This window comes from Semicossyphus pulcher, unplaced genomic scaffold (assembly GCF_022749685.1).
Source record: "Semicossyphus pulcher isolate SPU_LCO1_2020_fin unplaced genomic scaffold, fSemPul1.0.p SCAF_10, whole genome shotgun sequence".
NCBI classification, from domain to species: domain Eukaryota; kingdom Metazoa; phylum Chordata; class Actinopteri; order Labriformes; family Labridae; genus Semicossyphus; species Semicossyphus pulcher.
In genome coordinates, this window is record NW_027211604.1 from 9,633,128 (window position 1) to 9,656,391 (window position 23,264).

General features: G+C 40.1%; 3 protein-coding genes across 10 annotated transcripts in view; 2 read left to right on the top strand and 1 right to left on the bottom strand.

The window, feature by feature from the left end:
• The first annotated feature begins 264 nt into the window (after window positions 1-264).
• Window positions 265-9,639, top strand: rnf121 (ring finger protein 121). 3 transcript variants are annotated; one of them, XR_011309318.1, is made up of 13 exons: window positions 265-342; window positions 1,749-1,786; window positions 2,075-2,216; window positions 2,372-2,526; window positions 2,658-2,765; window positions 4,546-4,666; window positions 4,760-4,893; window positions 6,163-6,264; window positions 6,793-8,639; window positions 8,720-8,761; window positions 8,835-8,897; window positions 9,049-9,178; window positions 9,327-9,639. XR_011309318.1 is itself a non-coding variant. In XM_069677524.1 (9 exons), exons 1-9 carry the CDS (start codon window positions 265-267, stop codon window positions 6,911-6,913), a joined length of 999 nt encoding a protein of 332 aa, XP_069533625.1. In that variant the 3' UTR covers window positions 6,914-8,927. The 3 variants fall into 3 exon arrangements, 1 of the variants encoding a protein (XP_069533625.1); XR_011309317.1 differs by having other exon boundaries at window positions 6,793-8,897; XM_069677524.1 differs by lacking the exons at window positions 9,049-9,178; window positions 9,327-9,639 and having other exon boundaries at window positions 6,793-8,927.
• An 853-nt stretch (window positions 9,640-10,492) lies between these two features.
• On the bottom strand, window positions 10,493-15,940 carry nlrc3l1 (NLR family, CARD domain containing 3-like 1). Its single transcript, XM_069674264.1, has 7 exons — window positions 15,896-15,940; window positions 14,587-14,860; window positions 13,805-13,906; window positions 13,561-13,638; window positions 13,348-13,456; window positions 12,999-13,239; window positions 10,493-12,819 (listed from the first exon to the last, which is right to left on the bottom strand). Exons 2-7 carry the CDS (start codon window positions 14,754-14,756, stop codon window positions 11,246-11,248), a joined length of 2,274 nt encoding a protein of 757 aa, XP_069530365.1. The 5' UTR covers window positions 14,757-14,860; window positions 15,896-15,940; the 3' UTR covers window positions 10,493-11,245.
• A 4,773-nt stretch (window positions 15,941-20,713) lies between these two features.
• The window catches only part of LOC138597330 (connector enhancer of kinase suppressor of ras 2-like), a 35,538-nt gene continuing 32,987 nt past the window's right edge, over window positions 20,714-23,264 (top strand). For all 6 annotated transcript variants that reach the window (XM_069668922.1, XM_069668937.1, XM_069668929.1 and 3 more), the window contains exon 1: window positions 20,714-21,167. In XM_069668922.1, the coding sequence (XP_069525023.1) occupies window positions 21,104-21,167 (64 nt within the window). In that variant the 5' untranslated portion in view covers window positions 20,714-21,103. The remainder of the gene's footprint in view (window positions 21,168-23,264) is intronic.

Sequence of the window (23,264 nt, forward strand, 5' to 3'; positions counted from 1 at the left end):
TAAATTTGATGAATAATAATAGTGTAAATAACTGTTATGTTAAAAATGTACTGTCATGAAAACAATAGATTTTCCTGCACTATGTATGATCTCACGTTAGACAGCTTCACAAACAAATACATAAAGTAAAAGGTTCAGTATTTGACCTACATTATTTCCGAACTTTATTTTGAAAAATGAAGAGACAAGCCAAGACCGGATGTGACCTTCTTGGGTTTGTTGCTAATGCTAATGGACCCGGAAAGGTAAGGCAGCACTCCGAAGATGGCCGGGGTGTTCGATGTGGAGGTTGATGGTGTGGAGCACGACCATGGGCTGGAGCATCATGATGAACCGCAGCAGGTGAGAGAAACGGCACACACCGAGGTTTTTGACAGATAAAACACATGCTGTTAAATTTATACTGTGGTGCAAGCTAACAACTCGGAACTATGTGTTAGACACAACTCAAGGGTCCAGCCTAACGTAAGCAGGTAGCAACATTTTAACCATCTGTTTCCAAACAGGGGGAGGGGATTAGGATAAAGTGCACTGTCCATTCAACACAACCGTGTGCGCGTTGTTCGACAAAACAACAGGGCAAGCGAGAAACGCCCTGAGAGCCATGTAGCAATGCTAAGCTAGCTAACGATAGCTAGCCGGCTAATGTTCAAATGATTATGTGGTAGCTTCCATCTGGTTAAAGCAGTACAGGTGTTTTTTTTATTATCTTAGTATTTTAGTATTTATTTCAGTCCACTTTATCTGTCGTTTGTCTACTGAAACGTTATTAAATCTCTGACAGTTTGATTAATTAATGCCACAGATAACGCTACAGATGATGTGGCTGCTCGGGTCAGAGGTCACTTAATGCCCTCTCTGTGTTAAAGGGCCAAGTGGATCATTTATTAGAGAGTGTCAACTCAGGGGAAGCAACATAACCACTTCCTGTGGCCTTTCAATCTTCAGGTCAAACTAGACCTAGTTGTTAAATTGATGTTACAGCTGGAGCTCACAGTACGCGAGACGGGGTGAACTGAACCAGTGTATAAATCTATTGTAATCTGTCGTGTGAGGTGTAGCTACGAGACGTGCAGCTTGGCCGGTCTGTCCATAGGCTGACAGAGGACTTATTATATACTCATGTTTGATTCATTGTTGACTTAAGCGTGTGTAGTTTGAATGGAAATGCAAGGGAAGTATTGGCTCCTGTTTTCTCTCTGCCGCCTCGTGTATACATTGGAAAGACGACATACAATAAATCAAAAATATATTATCCTAGAAAACTTTGCATCCCTTTCTTACTGCCATCTTTTAATTCCAGCCTCAGTAATGTAGTTAAACAAGCCCAACTACTTGGGAGGGAATGTAATTGCTAAACATGCTTCGTGTGATTTAATAACTTTATAATCTCTGTTAATTATACATAGTTTTGAGGGTACGCCCAGCTTTGACACACGTCAAATATTTAAATTCAATCAATTAGTTATTTTTTAGACTATGTTATTGGTATGCAATCTAAGATCTAGAAGTCTAAAGCCAACTGAGTGAGAGATGATGTTTGACATTATGTTTGTGTAGTTTGCTGTTAGTTTTTGTTTACTGTAATCATTTGTGTATTTCTGTCTTTATTTAGTTATTATTTGTATAATTGTTACAGTGGTGTTCCATCCTTATAGTTTGACATCTGTAATTTTCATCAGAATGGGAATGCTGAAGCTTTTGTATCAGTTTGTTCAACTTATTACTTTGTCTCTTCCTTTTTTTAGTTTGATGTGTCCAAGCTTTCACCAGAAGAGAAGTGGAGGTAAGTATCTTTGTCACGGTTGTAATAGATCATGTATTAATTCTTATAACACAGTGTACTTAAAGAGGACAAACTGGTCTCCTCTGGATAAACATCTTCCTTTTCTCATTCTGTATTTAAGACCTCACAGTCTTAGCAGGTCTTTTGTCTCAGTGTACAGCACAATTTCCTGATTTCTGTATAACGATTTCAGTGCACCTCTAATGGCACGCCTATCTTACATAGTTATGAAGCAACAAATGGCGTAGCTGTGTAACATTGGTTAAGCATGTTCCTCTTTTTCCACAGGGTGGAGCATGCAAGAATGCATGCCAAACACAAAGGCCATGAGGCCATGCACGCAGAGATGGTGCTCATCCTCATAGTCACCCTCGTCGTCGCTCAGCTAGTCCTCGTGCAGTGGAAACAGAGACATCCAAAGTCATACAATGTAAGACACACAAGCAAAATGTTTGGGAATACGACCATAAAAAGACACATAATTGAAATGATCTCTCTTTGTCTGTTGACACAATGTGTGATATATATTTTTTGTAAGACTGGTAAACATGCAACTTCTAACATAAACACTCTGCTGTCTTGCAGCTGGTGACTCTGTTCCAGATGTGGGTAGTTCCTCTCTACTTCACTACCAAGCTTCACTGGTGGAGGTTCCTGACCACGTGGTTTATCTTCTCTGTCATCACAGCGTACATCACCTACCGTGCCACCCGCAAGCCTCTGGCATGCACCACACCGAGGTATACCACCTGTTTGCACTACACCATATCTTGTAAATTAAGAGATCAACCCTTCCATTCATGTGGATCAAACTGTCCATAATGTATTCTTACATACTTAGAGACGTATTCTTTCTCTTTGGCTGCTGTAGGTTGGTGTATAAGTGGTTCCTTCTCCTCTACAAGATCAGCTATGCCACAGGAATAGTTGGCTACACGGTCGTCATGTTTACACTTTTTGGTATAAACTTAATATTCAGGTACGTATTACCAGCTCTATATTATTTTATCTGTGCAAACTGAACCAAAAATCTCAGTGGTTCTTGATTTACACCTTTGAACATAAAATCTTTTCCAGCGTGCTATTTAAGTTCTTCTATTTCAAATGTGAAAAGGAAAGATTCTTCCTGGTGTGTGTGGCACATGTAGCCCTTGGCTGCCACTAGATGATGATGTTTTGCCTTTTTTACACCCCTCCTGGTTGTCACTGCTCCAATAACAACTGCTTTACTCTTCCTTTTTTCATTACTTGAAGTTTGGTATTAAAGCATTACAGCATCCAAGCCCTGCCTGGATGATGTAATCTGACTCTATCTTTAAAAGAAGCAAACCCACTGTTTTTCCGCCAGCTTCTTTGTCTTTGCAGAATCCATAGCAACAAGTTTGTTTTTGTTTTTTAATCACATTTTCAGAAATGGAGGTTAAATTAAATATCACAGTAAATCATGAGCCTGTACATACATACATGTTTTTTTTGCCCCTCCATTCAAAAACTCTGCTCTCCCTCCCCGTATGACACATGGGTACAAAGATAAGAAATACTAAAGACCTAATGACATCAATAGTCAACATATGAATGAAAATAAAGATTTAAATTGATAAAAAAGGCTAAAAAACAGAAGGAGATAAAACAACAAACAAACAGGTTACATGTATATAAAGCAGACCAAATCTTATATCTTGCAGGGTTTGAATGAAGATATACAGTCAATGGTGTTACGTTATTGCAAACATTGTGGTATGTAAGTTAATTTAATTTTCTCTGGAGCCTCGGACAAAGTGTTAATTAAACTATCCTTCGCACCGTTTGTTCGAGCTCCAAGGAGATGATGTCCAGTAATAATAGCAAATTTACGTATTAAAAGGTCAACTCTGGTCAACTGAAATGAACATCATGTGACAAATGTAATAATACATTGTCACTGTTGACTTGCCATGACATATAAACACACGTAGTCAGTACACAAGTTTACTTTTTAAAGAAGGAAATAACAAACGTCGCTTCCTGAAATAACAGAGAGCTGTTATGTCTCCTGTTTCAGACGCACGGTCTGAAGAGGTAATGGAAGCTGCTATTTATAGCTCAATTTAAAAAAGGCACAAGTCCATCTTTTAATTCGTCTTGCTTATTGCATTGGTTTTTAAAATGTTGCTCTTATTATAAGAAGTCAGAAAGGGAAAGGGCCTTCTCAGACAAACATTTACTATAATTAGATGAGGTCCTTTGATGCCGTATTGATTGTTTCCATTTAATACATAGGGTCATTTTTGACAAATGGAAATTCAAATTAGAGACTTTTTAAAAAATCTTTTTCATCTTCTTACTGGATGTGATAACTAGGGTTTGTTTCACCTGTGCTTCAGGAATTTCCTCCAATATAGAACATTTGTATTCTTAATTTGCAGAATCGATAAACAGGAAGGTACCAGAAGCTTCCTGTATGTCCTTATTGATCCAGATTTTCCACTTATTAAATGAAATGACACTTGGTTCTTCCTTGTGAGAAAAGTCTTTGGCCTGGATTTTTTTGGTTCCCTGGAATAACTGATCATTCAAATACATGGACAAATATGTTTCAGAGTATTAAGGTGTTTACGGTAAATAAACTAATGTCAACATGCTAGAATTCACAGCAAATTGGTGTCTTCCAATAAGATGTATACTTTGCTGTAGTATATAAAGACAGACATATCGGTTTAATGAGCTTGGAAAAAGTTCCACCCGAGCCACGATTCCCACACAGTTTCTTCTCTGTGCAGGATAAAACCGGAGGATGCAATGGACTTTGGTGTTTCACTCCTTTTCTACGGGCTGTACTACGGGGTGCTAGGACGGGACTTTGCAGAGATGTGTGCAGACTTCATGGCTTCAACCGTTGGGGTAGGTCAACAGATTACACACACTGTGAACTACTGAATATAATTTTAACCTTTGAATGTAATTTTGCCTGTTTTCTCTTCTTCTCTTTGTTAGTATTACAGTGCATCGGGCATGCCAACCAAGCACCTCTCTGATAATATCTGTGCCGTGTGCGGTCAGCCCATCCTGGTCGATGTCAGTGAGGAGGGGATTATTGAGAACACGTACAGATTATCCTGCAACCATGTGTATCCTTCATTGTGAGAAACATTTAAGGTTACTGCCTCTATCAGCTGTGAAAGAGAAGTTCAGCTTTATTACCCGTATTTGAACGATGGAGTAGTTGGTACCTACAAAAGGCAAAGTAGGTAGGCTGTCCTCATTCTCAGGATAAAGGGGAATTGGCAGTGTTAACTTAACCTTTATGTCTGTCTGTTGAAATTCTGTTTATCTGACATAGCATAACTTCCTCCATGAATGTACAATGTACATAACACACGTGCTTATTTAGTGTTCAGTTAAGTCTGCAAGCTTTCTCTGTCAAACCTCGTGTCATCATATCAAACAGACAAAGTTCCCTGTTTCATCATTTTAGTGAATTGCAGCCCTTTAGGAATACAAATAGGCTAGGTTGAATAAAATGTGTAAATACTAGTAAAACCCTGCAACTCTAGTACTGTAACTAACTTTCTGTCCTGATAAGATACATAGGCCCCTAACACACCTGGTAAAAACTTAAAAGCAGTCTCCTTACTGAATAAATACAGACACGATCTGTCTGTGTTGCTGTGCACACTGTGCACATCTACGCTTACACATGCTGGAGTGACATGAGAAATAAATAAGAATAAGATTTTTAAGAGACACAGCAGAGAAATGTTAAATCAGACAGGAATGAGAGTGATCTCCCGTATCCCGTTGATCGTTGCCGTGGATATGAGTGGGCGGTGCTTAATGTGGCCCAGGACACGTGTGCGTTCACACTACCAGACGTATGTGGATAATGAGTGATCGGATCTGCATGTGTCTTCAATCCGTCCTGGGAGCGTTCAGAGGCTGTAGTTAAGGCTGTCCAAATGTTAATACCAGCTGTGTTAAGGGCCTTAGTGGGCGTTGGTTTATCTCAGTAGGCGCCCCAAAAAAGCCTACAGTCCTTGATGAGGTTCAAATCTCGGTCTGCCGATCATTTGGTGCGTGTCATCCTCCACTCTCTACTCCCCACACTTCCTGTCTCACTTCAGCGGTCCTATAAAATACAAGCAAAAGCCAAAAACATAATCTTTTAAAAAAAATACTGTATAAGGTTTTATACTTTTTTCTTATACTTAAATCGAAATGGACTTTCTTGAACATATTGTTGGTGAATTTCTGCTGTTTATGAAATCTAACAACTTAATACAAAATGGACACAAATATAATGTGTTTCACGTTTCAACAAAACGCTGCCTTTTTCCAAAGTCGGTAGGTTTGAACTGTTGCTCACACACTGCTGTGCCGAGCCTTAACTCCACACTCAGGTTCCACGAGTTCTGCATAAGAGGATGGTGCATCGTGGGAAAGAAGCAGATGTGCCCGTACTGCAAAGAGAAGGTGGATCTGAAGAGGATGTTCAGCAACCCGTATCCTTCTCATTCTTTAACGCTCACACATGTCAGCTTCACCTGTATTGCTTTGTCACTGACTATCCAAATATTTTATGTGAAATGATCTGTTGTCACATCAAAGATTTATATATATATTTAGCAATATGCATGCACACACTGCATTAGTATAAGTTGGGATTTCACAGATGACCTGAAAGCAACATTCAGGAAACACAGTCATACCAAGTTACTGGAGAAAGACGCTTTTCTTGTAACTAGGAGGAAGTTTAGGTGACCGTGAAGTTTAGGTGATTTTTTTCAGCACTCTTTCAGGCTACCTGGAATGACATGAGAAATCAATAGCTTGTATACCAGGTTCCTGTTCCTTTTTGTGGTTCACAGATTACACATCAGACAACTGTCAAACTCTAAATTATATAATTACTAAAAGAAACTAAAAGCATCTTCTTCCTCCTCTTCAGTTGAATGAGCTATAAAGGCTTTTAATTATTTTGACCTATTTATTGAACAGTTATGGTTTCCTTAACCTATTTTTTTTTGTAGCTGGGAGAGGCCACATGTCATGTATGGACAACTTTTAGACTGGCTTCGTTACCTGGTGGCCTGGCAGCCTGTTATTATTGGATTTGTGCAAGGCATCAACTACGTCCTGGGTCTGGAGTGACCTGCGACACGCAGCAATGGACACACACACGCCATACGGAGAAGATATGCACTGGCTCAAAAGACTGAGGGCCTAACATTGAACTAAAACACCCAATAAAAAGTGTCTATACTTTTGTACATATTTATAGGCACATATTACCTGTATTTACGGTTAATTTGAATTTTATTTGTAATTTGAATTTGGATGTCTGTCAGTTTCCCAGGATTTGCTACACAAACTGTGTACGCTACATCTTATTAATCGGTTGGTGCATTTTCTGGCCTAGTAAAACGGTTGTCAAAAATCATTAGAGAGGTGCTTTTTACTAATTTATGTCTTAAGTGTTTGTTGATTCTTAGTAAAAGATCTTGCTGGAGTTTTTGATCCTCATGTCTGATGGCTATCAAACATGAGTAATAAATATTGAATGAAACATAAATAATTCCTCCTCAGCTCCCTGTGCCTCCAACGTACTTCAACACCGAATCTAAACACTTCCTCTGGAGTCATTTTGCCACTGCGTCATGTAATGCGACCGCTCGTGTAACTGTGTGAGCGGCGCAGTTTGAACTTGAGTGGCACAAATGAGTGTTTCCTGAGTGCTCACAGTCATGTGACTGGAGGCTTCGTCATCATGGGGAAAGACGTATCTCTGAAACAGAGGATTCCTCATTCAGGACTTGTTGAGGTGGAACTTTTAGTGTTACTGGATTTTGAAATGATCTCATAATTTCATTGACACTCATCCTTACCAGCAGGCTTTGACCTTTACCCCTTAACAATATCTCTTTATTGAGTTTGTATGATATAAAATAGAGGACTGTTCCTGTCTATTAAACAGGGTCCTCTGTTTTTACTCAATTAAAGGGCCAGTTCACCTGAATTACAGAGAGAAAACATCTTTTTACCTGTAGTTTGACATTAGTTCACCTCTGCTGTATTGTGATGGAAGTAGAAATCTCATGTTGCATATCTCAAAGCCTAACCAAATACAACCATCTGCATGACTAGATATTGCTAGAGGTACATTACAAAGTATTTTCTTGTAACTGGGTTTTTAACAGCTCCCAGTTTAAAGCAACCCAGAAAGCACAAACCAAATCTTTGATATCAGATTTTAACGTCACTAAAACTACCGATTTTTCCAACTTAATTTGATCAGAAGAGAAAAGAAAACTATTGTCTTAGAATGACCTTTAACCCAGTCAGAGTGTGGACGATGCCAGTCCCTTATTTGTGAATTTTCTGGTCTGATATGTGCTGGAAGGTGTTTGTTTCCTTGCCTCATTTTGCCAGCTGTCTTTTAGTTGGACCTCCTTTACCAACTCGCATTAAAGGGACGACACTACAACAAGGCGGACATGATTGTTTTGTTTTGTTTTGAATATGTTTGATCACGATCAGTTAATAAACGTCACATGGTTTGGATGGTGTGTAGGTGTTTCATCCGTGCATCCTTGAGGTTTCCAGCATCGCAGGGTGACAGGTTTGACTCAGTTGGAATCCCTACAGATTCGTCAGCATGCCTTATTTAGGTAACCAAAAAGAGTGTGTGAACAGTCCACTGAGAACATGAGTTGGCATGTTTGGGAGGAAATCCCCTCTCTGTAAGTGCACATGTATTTGAGTGGGTGTATAGTAGAGGAAGTGCATTATACAGGACTGTATATAATCCGCAACAGTAGTCAACGGCACAAAGCTCTCACTGGAGGAATCAACATGAAGCAGTCGTCTGTTGTCAAAGGTAACAATACTTACTCATCCCATCAGTCTGTTTCACTGTATCATGGCATGCCTTGTGACTGTGCTGTTTCTCTGCAACAGCCCTGATTTCTCTGTGTCTGCTGCGTGCAGATGGAGTTCAAGGTACAGTATAATTTGTTTTGTTTTATTGTGATTATTTTGAAGATTTTTGTGCTTATTCTCATTTGTTCTCCAGTTTCCAAGGATGAATCTCCAGAGATCATCGGGCCGGATAACGTCCAAATAAGAGCTCATCCAGGTAACACTTGTGCACGGAAACTACAAACTGGTTTGCTAATTACAGAATGTGTTATTGTGGGACAGCTCACGGGGGATCATATTGTGAATCAGTTCATCACGTTAAATCATACATTTGAGTCTCACAGGCCTTCATGTGTTTCTTCTTACAGGTGATCGGCTGATTCTTCACTGTGAAGCGTTGGCGAACTGTGAGGTGGATTTGGCGGTCATCTACTGGCTCGTCAACGACTGTTTTCCAGAAGAAATGCCCAGCAGCGGCAGAATAGTAGAATCAGCGGAGTGAGTATTATGAATTTTAACTTCAATGGAAACATGTTAACGCAGCGCAAAGCAATCTAAGAGCAGTACACTCCTGTTCTTTGGACTGCTGTTAAGAAATAGAGGGAAGACTGACATGTCTGAGCTGTAATGACTGTGTTTGCTTTAGATCCACTTTAGAGGACGGTGCAATCCTCCAGAGGAGTTTGCTGTTGAAGAACGTCACAGCAGAAGACCTTAAATCCACCTTCACCTGCGTTGTGAGCAACGCTGCTGGAACAGCCCTAAAGTACACAAAGCTATCAGTAAGAAGAAACGGTTGTATTGTGGGGAAACACAGACAACACTAAATGTTACTGCATGAGTAGAATTCTCTGAGCCATGTCTTACTTGTTAACTGACTCATATGTGACAAGAGTCAACATTATCGCTGAATGTATAATTATGTCAATGCGGGGTGGGAGAACTGTGTCAAAGTTACATTAAAGAAGATGAACAAATGAAATGATGGCTTCTCTTCACTGACTGAATGTTTAAACGTCTACTGCTGATCCTGAAAGTACAACATGAGGTGAAACCAAACAGACAGTTGAGGAAATATTCCCTCATGTGAATGTACGTTTGATGCAGCATTTTGAGGATAATTAAGAAACAACATCTAGAGACAGCTACAGTCTAGGTATCTGTCACTTATCTGTGAAGGTTCTCAGTCATCCAGGTCATGGTAATTCTAAGCTTAATCCAAAAGGCAACTGGACTCGGTTGAAGTTCTTGAAGACGTTTCCACTCTCCTCCGAAAGGCTTCTGTAGGTCATTAGTATGCTAATAGCTGTGTAATCAAGGGTGAGTCGTTAGCCTGAGCTCTGGCCTAGTATCACTGAGGGTCGTTAGTACCCTCTGGTGTTGATGGGTCGTTAGGCTCACATGATCCTGAGTGTGAGTGTGAGCTCAGCTGTTCGGGCACAGAGTTCAACACTGCATTGTAGGTGCTGTTTTAGGCCAACACCTCTGTTAAGGGATGGTTTTTCTAGCTTAACGTACATGGCTTCCTTTACACCTCTTTCGAACCAACGGTCTTCTCAGGCCATCTTCACATCCTGGCCAGTTCGAAAGAGGTGTCGAGGAAGCCATCTTCAGGGAAACGTCTTCAAGAACGTCAACCAAGTCCAGTTGCCTTTTGGATTAAGCTTAGAATAACCTACTAAATGTCTCTACAAGACAAATGCACTTTGATCTATTGACTGCAGAAAATATAAGGGAAGTCTTAGATACAGATACTCTTCAACTATAAACCAAAGAACCACAGTTATTTAATGTGATTATTACATACCCAAACAAGAACACAGCCAGCCAACAAGTCACAAATCAATAGATTTTGAAATGTTAAATAAATTAAAATTGTACAACAGCATAACATTTTGTTCAAAGTGCAGTTAAAGAGCAATATGTCTGATTTTAAGACTAAGGCACAACCCCAGCAGGCAGTTTAAAACTACTAAATTAATTTCCAAGTATTTGATAAAAAGATTTGACTCACTTTTGTTTTAGGAAAAATAAATCGGCTTCTCAAATGTTAATATTTTCTTTTCTTTGATAGTTAAGTGGATATATTTGGGTTGGGGGGAAACAAGACATTTGAGGGTCATTTTTGGCCTGGGGATGGACACATTGACATGCAATGACAACAATTAGTTAGTTTCAGCCCTACTGTGCAAAACACAATAATTAGTCATGTTAACATCTTTGCTAGAACATACATTATATAAAAAACAGAAAAAAAATAGTATTACTATAATTTCTCAACATCTGTAAATCTGATCAACACACAATCTCAGTTCTTAAAACATTCTGTTTCCACATCTTTAGTAACTCTGTGTAACTTAGTGCATCTGTGGAGGTGATTACGTTTGGCTTTAAAGGCTTCATTAATGCATGTTGCTTGAAAAGGAAATGTTCATCCATCAAGACAGCCATATTTCTTAAAAAAGTTTTGCTAAATTTAGGGGAAGTCTTTATATTTAGAGTGTATTAAACTGATTCGGCACAGTGATGAGGGTTTGAAAGAGTCGGGCAAACTGCCTCTGAAGCTCACAAACCCAGCTCCTCCAGGCAGCGCTGCAAGTTGCTTGTCCCGCCAGGGTAGTGACTTTCACTGATCTTCTTCCTGATGAGGGCCGCAGCATCCTCAGTGACTGTTGGCCACTTCATAGAGGAGGTGCAGAATGGATGGAGAAGCTCCTGGTTGGTCTTAGATGTCATTCCGAACAGGAAACGCAGGAAGAAGTCCAGTCTGCCGTCCTCACAGTGCAGGCTTTTGTCCACTGCGCTCTTGTACAGCTCCATCATCTTGTGCCCCTTCAACATCCCCCTGACCTTGTGCTTCAGTTGCAGCTCAAAAATATTCTTCCCCTGGTTTCTGAAGGAGAGAAAAGCATAGAGGGCAGCCAGGTACTCCTGCATGGTGGGGTGGATAAAGCTGACGACTTTCTCTTGAAATAAGACAAATGGTTTTGTGATGAATTGTGTGCAGAGGCCGCTGTTTGTCACCGCCTCCTCGTCGCTGATTCCAACCTCCTTCCAGTCCGACTTGATGATCTTGTACTGTCCTTTTTCCAGCATGTTGAAGGCCAACTTCCCCAGTTTCACAAGGAAGTCTCTCTCCTTATCTGGGTTAAGATCTGGAGCTCTGAGTATGCGATGCTGACGTATGAGTGCTAGCAGCAGCTTTGAGTACATGTAGGTGATGCTCTGCGGCAGAGCAGCCTGTGTTCCCTGCTCTGTAAATATGCGCTGGCACTCATCAGCCACCAGGGAGCAAAACAAGGGCAGGTGGCACATGATGCGGAGGGTTTTAAGAGAATTGATGTATGCAATAACTCGGGCTGCTTGATCTGGGTCCTGAAATCTCTTCTTGAAGTACTCGTCCTTTTCAGTGTCACAGAAGCCACGTAACTCTATCTCATCATAGTGCGCATCCCAGGGAACGCAACGCTTCACTTGCGGTCGAGTGGTGACGATGAAGAGGCCGCGGTAGAGCAGCCTTCCTCTGAGGAGGTTGACAACGATGATGTTCAGGGTGGTTTGCTCCATGTGGTCACAGAGAAGCTCCGTGTTTTGAAAGTCAAAATTGCCATTGTACTCATCAAGACCGTCAAAGACAAACATGATTTTGCAGTCTTCCGATCTATAATCCTCGTCTCTGAGTTTTTTTGTTTCTGGGTAGACTGATTGGATGATTTCCAACACGGACACTTTACAACCCTCGAACTGTTTGAGTTCTCTAAACGGTAAAGGAAACAGGAAAGACACATGCTTGTGGGACTGCTCCTCAATCCAATCGAGGATTAATCTTCTGACCGCCATAGACTTTCCGGACCCGGCCACGCCAGTGATCAGCACAAACTTCAGGTTTGAGCGCTGCAGCCTCTCAGCGCTCAAAATATCCTTAGTAGAAAGCAGTTTCTCTTCTTCCCTGTTGCTGTCCATCTTTTCTATGGTCAAGACCTCGTGTTCAATATTTGGGCCATTATCACACGTCGTGGTTATGTAGAGATTAGTAAAGACGTCGTCGAAGGGCCTCTTCGCTCCCTGTGAGGAGAAATCCTCACATACTCTGCCGTATTTTCTCTTCAGAGTCTCACATAAATCGTGACGTACTTCATCTGGAAAAGAAAAATGTTCATGTAAACCCACACATATAAAATAAACCGACATGCATATATTCATACAATTATAGGTAAGAAACTTAAAAAATACTAGTAACAAGTATATAAATATTTGTAACATATATACAAACATACACTTTAAGATAAGACTTTAAGACACAGAGCAGCTGACTTACTTCTGATGCACAAAGTCTGGAGATAATCAACCATCTTCTTCAGCCCCATTTCCTCCAGCAGGGTTTTGGTGATCTGCAAAGACACCTCCAGGTTGTAACGCTCGAGCAGCCGATCCACGAGGTCCAACAAGTCCATGCCTTGTGGAGGAGTGTTGAATGACTGTGGGTAACGCTTCCACAGCATCATCTTGAATCTCTTAATGTCCCCCTCAGACAGCTTCCCAAGGGTGTCACAAATAGCCTGATGTCAAGAGAAGGATAAAATTCAGAGCTGTCGTTTTCAGCTAGAGGCTACACTCTGCTTAATTTCTTTAAAACTGATTAAGACGAAAGGGGAGCACACACTGACCTTTAAAGTAAATGCCACAGTCAGAGATGGATGCCTGATCGCATTTGGGTCATGGTTTAACTCCGGTGTGTCAGAAAGCTCCGAGGGGGCGTCTTCTTTGTTTTTATACCTGGTGAGGCCACAGTGTGAGATTTAGCATTCTTTAGCGTCAATAAAACACTTTAATCTCACACAGTAACGTGAAGAACTGCCGTGTATGGTTTTTTTTCTTACTTCAGGGTTCTCTTTTCACAATCATCGCTGTCCAAGGAGTAGCAGCTAGAGTAGGAATCTGCTCTGTTCAGCTGGACCCTAAAACCAGGATGATAACAGCGTTTCAATTATATTCAGTCTAACTACAATATGACATTATATTTTCCTTTGGATACAATAAAAGTCCCAAACGGTGGAGTGTATTGACAGGTGCATGAATTTATTAAGAGGTTTAAGCTGTTTGAGATATTGTGTATGGTTTTACCTCGTGGAGCATCCATCCTCGTCCTCCATGCTGTCCGAGTTCTCCTCACTTGTCATTGACCGGTAGCTCAGAGCTGGAGCCGAGGCCTGTGCCACATAATGCCTGAGAAAATAAGATGAACCATGGCAGAATGACAGTTTGTTAATTACTTAGGGGCCACATAACAAGGCATCCATAGCATATGCCAGATAAGCAGATCATTTTAATCTTTAAAGCTCTTTTTCAAGCTGCATCAATACCCGTCAAGTTTGGGGTATTTGAATGGGGACTATAAGGACAAGTGAAGGTTGATGGACAGTCATGGGCTTTAACTTTCTACTTTTATTCAAATTATGATTTTTTCCTTCCCTTTACAATTACAATTTCATTTAGCAGATGCTTTTGTCCAAAGCGATGTTCATCTGAGAGTTTTCTAAGAGGGTTTTCTTGGCCTTGTATGATTCTGCAGAGACTCCAAGTGCATATTTTTGTGAGTTACGTGCTGTCATTAAAGTTACAGTTAACATACAGCTACAAATACAGAGGCAGCCTGGCTAATTCAACATGAAAACAGACTTGATGAAATAGAAGACTATCTTTATCCTGCCCTTGAGGCAGAACTGCTAAGCAGCCATTCCACCCTTGTTTTTACCTATTAGGTACGTGATATTAGTTTCACTTTGTACTCTTATCTTTTGCACAGAGCTAACTATATAATACAACTGCTTGTTTTTGTTCTACCACAACCCTACAGGGGTGGAGAGAGAATAGACTTTAGGTTGGTAAAAGAAAGGTCACAGTACCAGTGACTAATGTCCATCGGACTCGGCCCCAGGTCCAGAGAGGGTCTTCTCTCGGGGATGTAGTAGAGATCTTCATCTTCATCTTCAAAATTTACATTCTCTCCTCTTCCAGACACTGCTTCCCCGATAGAAGAGCCTGGTGATGTGGCCATCGCCTCCATGTCATCCATTATGTCGCAGAGGAGGTCAGACAAAGACTAACATGACGAAAATGCACACTGGTCTTTTTTTGGTTTTGAAGGGGAGATCTCTCAGGATGGTCACCTGCCTGTACCTGCAGAAGAACAAACAGGAAAAAATACACTATATCAGTCAAATTCAGGGTGTATAAAATTGTTACACAAAACCAGATATATCCGGGTTTCTTTTGATGGATGCTTATTCAGCCTGTGTCTGATACACTGGTGGACTTTGTCAAAAGTACATTGCATGAGGATTATGTTTCAATCAAACCTCTCTGGTGACTGTACTTTGACTATTCCTGTGGTTGTGATGCTGTTAACTAACTGTAGATGATTTTAGTCATTTTCCATGCTGCCATGAAATGTCGTCAGTTAGTGGTCAGGGATGACAATCACACTGAACGTCAGTATTACACAAGAATGAGGAAGTTGTTGGGAAAAGGATTCATGTTTTTTTGCTAAAATATTATTTTTTTCCCTTCAAATGTCTTTAATCCCACATCATTTGGGGCCTCTTTAAAGACAATGAACACCCTTTGGTTGAAACCACCGTTATTATCTAACTTTAGGGCTGAAAGGCGTCATATTAACCGTTTTTTATTCCTTTAGATTACACAGTGTGTCGTGTTTCTTCTTTATCTTAACCTGTAGGTGCTGTATCAACAGATACACTTTAAACTAATACTTATCAATATGACAATCAAGCTGAATCTCCTTTAGTCTAACTCACAGACCGTGTTTACTTGAGCTAAATGTTACATAGTTTGACTTTTTTGATATTTTCACTCACTCTCCCGTCTTTACCTCTTAACTTGTGATGCTGTATGTCTGTTTATTGTCCCACAAACGCGACCACTAAACAAAATATTAGCAAATAATGACAGCGGGAACTTATTTTGTTATATCTGTTTTATTTTACGTGAGCTGCGGCAGTTAGCATTATAACGTTGCACTTGGAAATGAACAACATGCTGTCGAACCAAGACGGCTCAAACCAGAAACAAGGCGAACGACCTTTATCCCAAATTATAACATTACTTCTAAACATGTCAATGTAACACATTAGTCATTACATAAATACATTATTCCTACGTTCTCAATTATTTCACGGATAAACGTAAACTTACCCTGTTATCAGCTCCTCCTAGGAAGTTCTTCTGCTTCTTCTTCTTCTTCCATTGATTAAATGGCGGGTTACAACCATCACTTCTTAGGTGCATACCGCCACCTACTGTACCGGAGTATCTAGCATGGACGTTGTCTGAGGATTATCAGATAAATTAATATGTACTATTAATAAAACAAAAATAAACCTCTATAACCTATAACCTATGTCTGTCAAATTTTCCAAAAATGCTTTCTGTATATCTTGTACCCCTTCTCCTGATGTTCCCTGAATAAAAGCCAAAGTTTCTTCTTCTTTCTAATTTAAAGGCTTAAAAAACCAAGAAGGCTCTGCCACCTAGAGGCCCGAAGGTGAACAACATGCAGTCTGCTCAATATAAGAAGGCTTGTGCTGAGGAGGGGCTTGAACAGTGCTAGATAACGTACTCAGATCTTTCACTCAAGTTAAAGTGGAAATATAACACTGTATAGTTGATAAAAAGTAAGGAAAGGTACAAATTAAAGTATGCTAACAATTTCAAAAGAAGCAGCATTTTAATTTTGTAGATAGTCTAAGCAGTGCTAAAATCTAAATGAAGGAATTATACTATCAGAGCTGATCATAAATTTTTTGTGTAAACCAGTAAAGTTACTATGAGTGACATAAATGTAGCGGGGGAAAAAAAAGGTTCAATATTTTAGGTTGACAGTGATAAAATCAAAGTACTCAAAGTCCATGTACTTCACAATTATGTAGAATAACAGTAATTTAACTTTCTAGCACTCAAAATCCTTGAGTAAAAAGAAATCAGCTAATATCATAAAAAAAATGTCTAAAACAACTTAGCTGACAAAAACTTGTATAAACACTAAATGGAATTATCGTTAATAGGTATTTGTCAGCAAGGTTTCAGAGTGTTACAGAGTGTTACAATGCAACAATCACTGCCTGCAACCAACAGGGGAGTCATCATCAGTTTGAAGCATAAAACACCAGGAACATTTACAGGAAATCAGTTCTGACATCTGACAGTAGGAAAACCTCTCTGTAAAAAATTAAAACAATATGAATATTGATGGATGGATACTTAGCTGCGACAGCTCCATACACATACACACACACACACACACACACACACACACAGCTGTAGTTTTCCTATTATGACAGGTCAAAATGTCTGCTATATAAAAGCCATATAACAGCAAACTATATGGACAGTCCAATATACATTTTCAAAAATCACTTGTTTCTTTTGACTGAATGCTGCTTCTTAATGCAAGGTTCCTTTATCAATGTTAATGTGTGTCTATAAGCAATTTTATTAACATTTCACATCTATAAAAGAACAGCAACCTTGAACAGCCTGACAATGCAAATGAAAATATAGTTATCATCAGAGTGTGTGATGTCAATGCAATCATTTCTCTACACCTTGTTGAAATAAAATATGCATAAAAATATATATAATAAGAATGTGACATTACTGTGTTTGTGTCTTTTTTAGCTATTCATTTTTTTTGTTTACAATTTCTAATCATAACACTATAATAATAATAATAATAATAATAATGAACTGGATATATGTTTACAATTTTCATCTTTAGGCTAAATAAACACATAGAACAACATTATGCGTGAAAACAGTGTCTGCACAGCTGGCTCAGATCAGGCCTTACAGGTGACCAAAGAACTTAAACAACTTATCTTATAGGATCACTCCACTGGCTATGCATCACACTCCTACACCCCTGTTTGACTTATAGGCCTAATATGCAATTTTAACAAATCAGTGTGGCAGAATGAGACAAACAAACAAAAAAAAATCATTATTTACACACTTCTTTTATATCAAAATATATCCCCTACATTTCCCACAATGCACCTTCGAAGCTGACAGTTTGGAATGGAGATTCATGCTAGTAATACCTGATAAAGTGTGAAGCCACACACACAGATGAGAAACAATCTTTTTTTCTCCAATCCTGCAGATTTTGAATTTTGATTTTTTTTTGTCTTCAGCCTCAACTGATGCAGACTCAAATGACATCACTTGAGGCAACTAATATGACTCGAATTCCCTCTGGGGCCTCCAGCGACTTTGGGTGGCAACTTGTAAAAGCTTTAGTGAAATTCCTTTGAGCATTAGCTATTAAAAAGATGCTATTATGAGTGTATTGTTTTGTGTGTTTTCCTTTCAGGCATTTTATCACATGTCTGTAGCATCCCTCTGCAAAACATCTTGATTTATAGCGCTGCTTTTATACAAGGCTGATGCTGTATGTCAAAAGTGTTTATGTGCAACCAGTGCAGAGCTGGAATCTCCCTTTTACTGCTTAATGATTCATGAGAGAATTACAGCTGTTATACTGGTTCAAAGTCCATTATTGTATATGTTGAGTTCATTAACATTTATAGGTGAAATCCAGCCACATAATCAAGCTTCACGCTGGGGAACTTCTGGTCCCTTTATTGATTTATGATTATTGATTACCTTGAATGTCAGGGCTGGCACTGTTGGGGTTTATTGATCCCAGCCACCTGCTTGTTTAATATTGTTGGAAACATTTTGAAAAATGTCAGTAAATTGTTACAGGGATGTATTTTCTTGTTTTTGTCACATCCTGCTGTGTATGTGCTCTCTGGAGAGTTTAACATTTGAATGTAGCTCATTGATTTGATGTGAATGATGAATTTCTTCTGCCACTTTACACATTTTCATCATTTATTCATGCTGTAGAACAATCGCTTGTTATTCTGAATGAAATAGTTGCTGGATCTTTGGAGGAAAAACTTTTTAAAGTACATAAATTGATAAAAGCAGCAAACCCACAGTAAGGTCCCTATGAAGGGTAACAAACATCGTAGTATTTATTGTTTGATCTTAATGCTATGACATTCAGTTAAAATGTATCTGCAGCACAGTGAGTGCATGCAGAGGACATGGGCTGAGACCCTGAAGCTGTTCACTAACAGGCTACACCAAAAGGCTACATGGTGAAAGCTTGGCGCTGTAAGCATCCTTGTCTCGTTAGTGACCGCTACACTGCGCTTTGTGTGATGGAGGCGTGAGCAGCGACAAAGACGGCAGGAGAAAACACTGGCATGTATGAGGGGTGATACGTGCCCGGGGGAATTAGAGGTTAGGCAAAGGAAACATTGTCACACGAGGTATTAGGTGGAGTGGATTTATCAAAGGCTTATTGTCGTCACATTGTTGCTGTATGCAGTGAGGCGAATAAATGGACCACAGTTTATTTAAAGCAGCATCAATGCTTATTATTATGCAATATTGAAAATCTATTACAAACCCTCACCAATGCCAACAGTTACCTAGGCCCAAATCTTGGCCAATTAAAGTCACATCGTACAATAGTTTCAGTTCGATACCCCGATAGTGTCTAAGAAACAGATTCAACCATAAACAAATATATTTTTATTTTATGTGGGCTGACTAATAATTTTCAGCTGTTGAAGAAAGAAAACACTGAGCGGAAACATCAGGGGCTGAAAAATGGCCACTACTGGCCACTTGAGGTTGGCTGCAAAAGCGAGTCAATCTCCATTAGGCCTCATGTTAAAATGCCAAACTCTTTAGCAGAGTTAAAAATGTTTTCAGCCTGGTACAAAAATAGTTTTGGTCTCAATAGCAAATTCATTCATTCATGAAAACCTTAAAGGCTGAAAATCTATATTACTCAATAGTTTAAATTATATTAAGGCTTAATTATTTTGCATAGTGTGGGCTATGACCTATTTCAAACTCTGTGCTAGGTGTGCTAGGTCAGCTAATTACAGTCACTGAAGCTGACATATTGGCCGTATTTGTGTTGGTGCCTTTTTAGATATTTTTAATGCAAAGATCAGACATTATGGCTTGTTGTGCGGTTTATTCTACTCAAAAAGCCATCCAAGAAACTTGTGCTCCAGCTTTATCGGTGAGTGAAAATCTAGCATTTACTATTAGCACCAGTTAGCAGTTTTCTGTTTCTATATGCATCATACATGCCTTGTTATAACTTGTTGTGTTTTTCGTACATTGATTTATTTGTGCTTGGGAGTCCAAGCTACTGGGTCCTAAGCCACCACCACAAATTGAATCTTAATCTGTTGTAGACACGGTTGTTAACTAGCTAATTAGCAAGCTAATGAATTAGCAACGAGCACAAACTGAACAGCTGTGATAGCTTTGCATTTGTCAATCTGTTGCTCTTATCAAGCTCCATCCTCTTGTCCAAATTTTGTTCCCTCAGGTTTAATTAAACAAAATGACAACAGCCATAATGCTAAACTCAGTTCATCAAATTTGCAGTCCATAAATCAGTGGTTGACTTCAACACAGTCTGTGGACGAAACACATTTAAAGAACGACATCCTTGTTTTACTTTTTTCAACACTTAAGTCAAATTGTAATTTCATATCCGCACTACTTTTCTGTCCTGTGTTAAGTGGATAGCAGCTAGCTTAACATCAAAACTACTGAATAATATCAAAATCTCAGTTAGATTAGTTAAAAAACAATAATACAAATATTTTATAAAAACATTAAAGACTGTCCTATTTACGTGCATATTATTACTCTGCTTTTTCATGCCTTAACTTCTGTACAAATAAGTCCTGCCAATCCTTTCATGGACTCACCTCTAAAACTTATTGAAATCCAATGTAATCTGGTTGCCATCAATTCCCATTAAGACACATCTCCCACTCAAAACTGCTGCTCCCTCATTGTGGCACTAATCACCTCTCATACACTCACACACACTTCGCACGGTGAGGGCTATGACTCCATGTCTGTGTATGAGGGAGGATGCTCAGAGCGAACCCAACCTTCCCAGACACCAGTATGAAGTGACAGTCTGTGCGTTGTTCTCCTCTGCTCTGGATGCTTCCTGGGATGTATTTTGGAAGTGGGGGTCGGGCAGCAGCGACCCACCAGCATCACCGCCACTGAGCCTGACATGAATGACAAGTAAAAGAGCTCTTTGAAGCGAGCAAACAGCACAGGAATGTGCGTAAGTCTGCTGGGCTGCACTCAGGCTGCTCAAAGCGACATTTTGGACCTACCTCGTTTTGTTTGTAAACACCCAGCAGAAAAAATAAGAGAGATTCTTTAATTTTTTAATTTATTTTCAATTTTGAGTCCTTATTTTTGCAGATTTTGGAGGGAGGAGTGGGATTTCTTGGAGTGTTTTCTTTCTTTTGTGAAGCGTGAACAAGACAAACTTCTACCATGGCACTGGTTATGGAGCCTGTGAGCAAGTGGAGCTCCAGTCAAGTGGTGGACTGGATGAAAGGTAAGACAGGCTTCAGCCACGATGATAGCTAAAAACATAACTGATTTTGCATTGAATTTTGTGGGAGTCGAGATGCATGTGAACCCGGATTCAGTCGAGATGCCAAAAGAGAACAAAAACACCTGCTGAGCCTCGGGGTTCAGCCTCATCGGTGTGCTGCTTTAAAGGCTTTTAATTACACCATCAAATCAATATCATCGATTTTTTTTCAGGCACTTACAATGTACACACGACTTGTCCTGTCAAACCAACATGTTCGTTACATCCTCACGTATTGAAATAGCGCTGAACGTGTTTAAAGCTCTTTTGTGTCCTGAGGTTATTGTCAACGCGGGGCTGCCTCGCAGGAAACTGGGGAACACGGCGGAGATCGAGCAATTACACGCGAATAACTAACCCTCTCTGTGGACATGGGGTCAGAATATGTGTTTAGGAAACCGGGTTCAAGTTAAAGAGCAAGATTTCAATGTGTAAGGTGTAAAATAAGAGCTATCATCTCGACAAGAGCAGAGCTCGTGCAGCCATCTGTGCAGTATAGATGCTTCAAGTCATTTAAAAGTCACAGCTGACTTCGAAAGCATCATGCAAGACTGGCTTGCGTAGGTTTAAAACATCATAGTGCACTGAAACCATAGGTGATGCTCATCTACTAGTATTTAGGAGCATAGTAGCTCTGACTTTAAGTTTGTTTTTGTGTAAATCCCCTAAAATGTAGGAACATATCCAGCAGACGAATGGGGTTCAAATACACATGCATGACGAGGCACTCTCTTGCAATCTTAGTAAGATTCTGGTGCTTCAAGGCCTGGGTATTCATGCCAAGTTTGGGAGATTGATATAAAGTTGTTAAAATTGATTTGACATCCATCATATTTGCAAGCTGTGTCTGATGAGAGGTTCTTCAGAGGGAAACCGTCTGCTCATTCAGTCTCCTAAGACCCATAAATATCCCACACAAGCCTATCAGGAGACTTTCAGGGCAAAGATAACTCATTATTTTGTCTGTTTGCGTTGCAAAGTAATTACCACCGGCAGTCTGTTGTGTTTAAATATGTACAAACTGTGAGGGGAGATGTTCAGCTCGGTGGGAGGATGCTATCCAAGACTGTGTGTTTGTAGTACTGTAATTGTTTTGTGTGTTGTTTTGCAGAGCCACGTGCTCACGTGTCAGGCCAAAGCCCTTCAGAGACGCTCTGGATGAAACATACATCTTTCCAGCCTCAACACACACACCAACCCACACACACACACTTTTACTCATAACTCTAAGCCTGAAGGCCCTTTTCTGCTGGCTCAGACGTATTATGATGGGAAAGATCAGACCTCTCTTAGTCTCAGTCGTGTGTTACAAATTGCACCTGAATCTTAGAAAAACAGGCTGTTTTTTGTGAGTAAAGGCAACAAAATGCAAGAGCACAGCTTCATGGAGGATTCATGCACACAAAGGAGACACAGGGGTGATAGGAGGGAAAGAAAGGGGAGGACAGAACGACCACAACAGTTCACATGAGATCTAAGACGATGTGTAAATAAGCTGGAAGCTGGAGTGAGAAACGCAGGGAGCGAGGAGCGGAGATTGGATATGAGAGAGAGGGCTCTTCAGCGTCCCACATCTGACAAGTGGAGCAGAGACGATTCTGCGCCCAGAGCCCAGTAATGGTAATTTAAAGTGAGGGACAGAGTGGCACTGGGAGACACTGAGGGAGACGAGGACGGAGGAGGAGGAGGGGGTTCATTCTTGTTTTACATCCATCCCCAGCTCCTCAGCACTGGCTGGGTTTGGTCGTAAGCGTTCACAGGTTCCATTATTAGCGTAACCCCTCTGTGATGTCACAGGAGGCCAAATAGGGGCACCCTACCCTGTGACCTTCCCACAATCCCACTCTCCACCACCCCCTCCTCCCTGTGAGTGTTTTGTTTGAGCAAGACGCCCTTTTCCCAGCTGTGACAAAGCCGCTTTAAAGAGGAGATTGTCGTCACAAAAGAGGAAAGAATTCCAGAAAATGTGTTCATGCTAGCTGTGCAAACACACATGATAGCTGCATTTTAGCATTGTTTTATGAATTGGATGTTTTTGGAGGCCAAATGCTCAGGCTT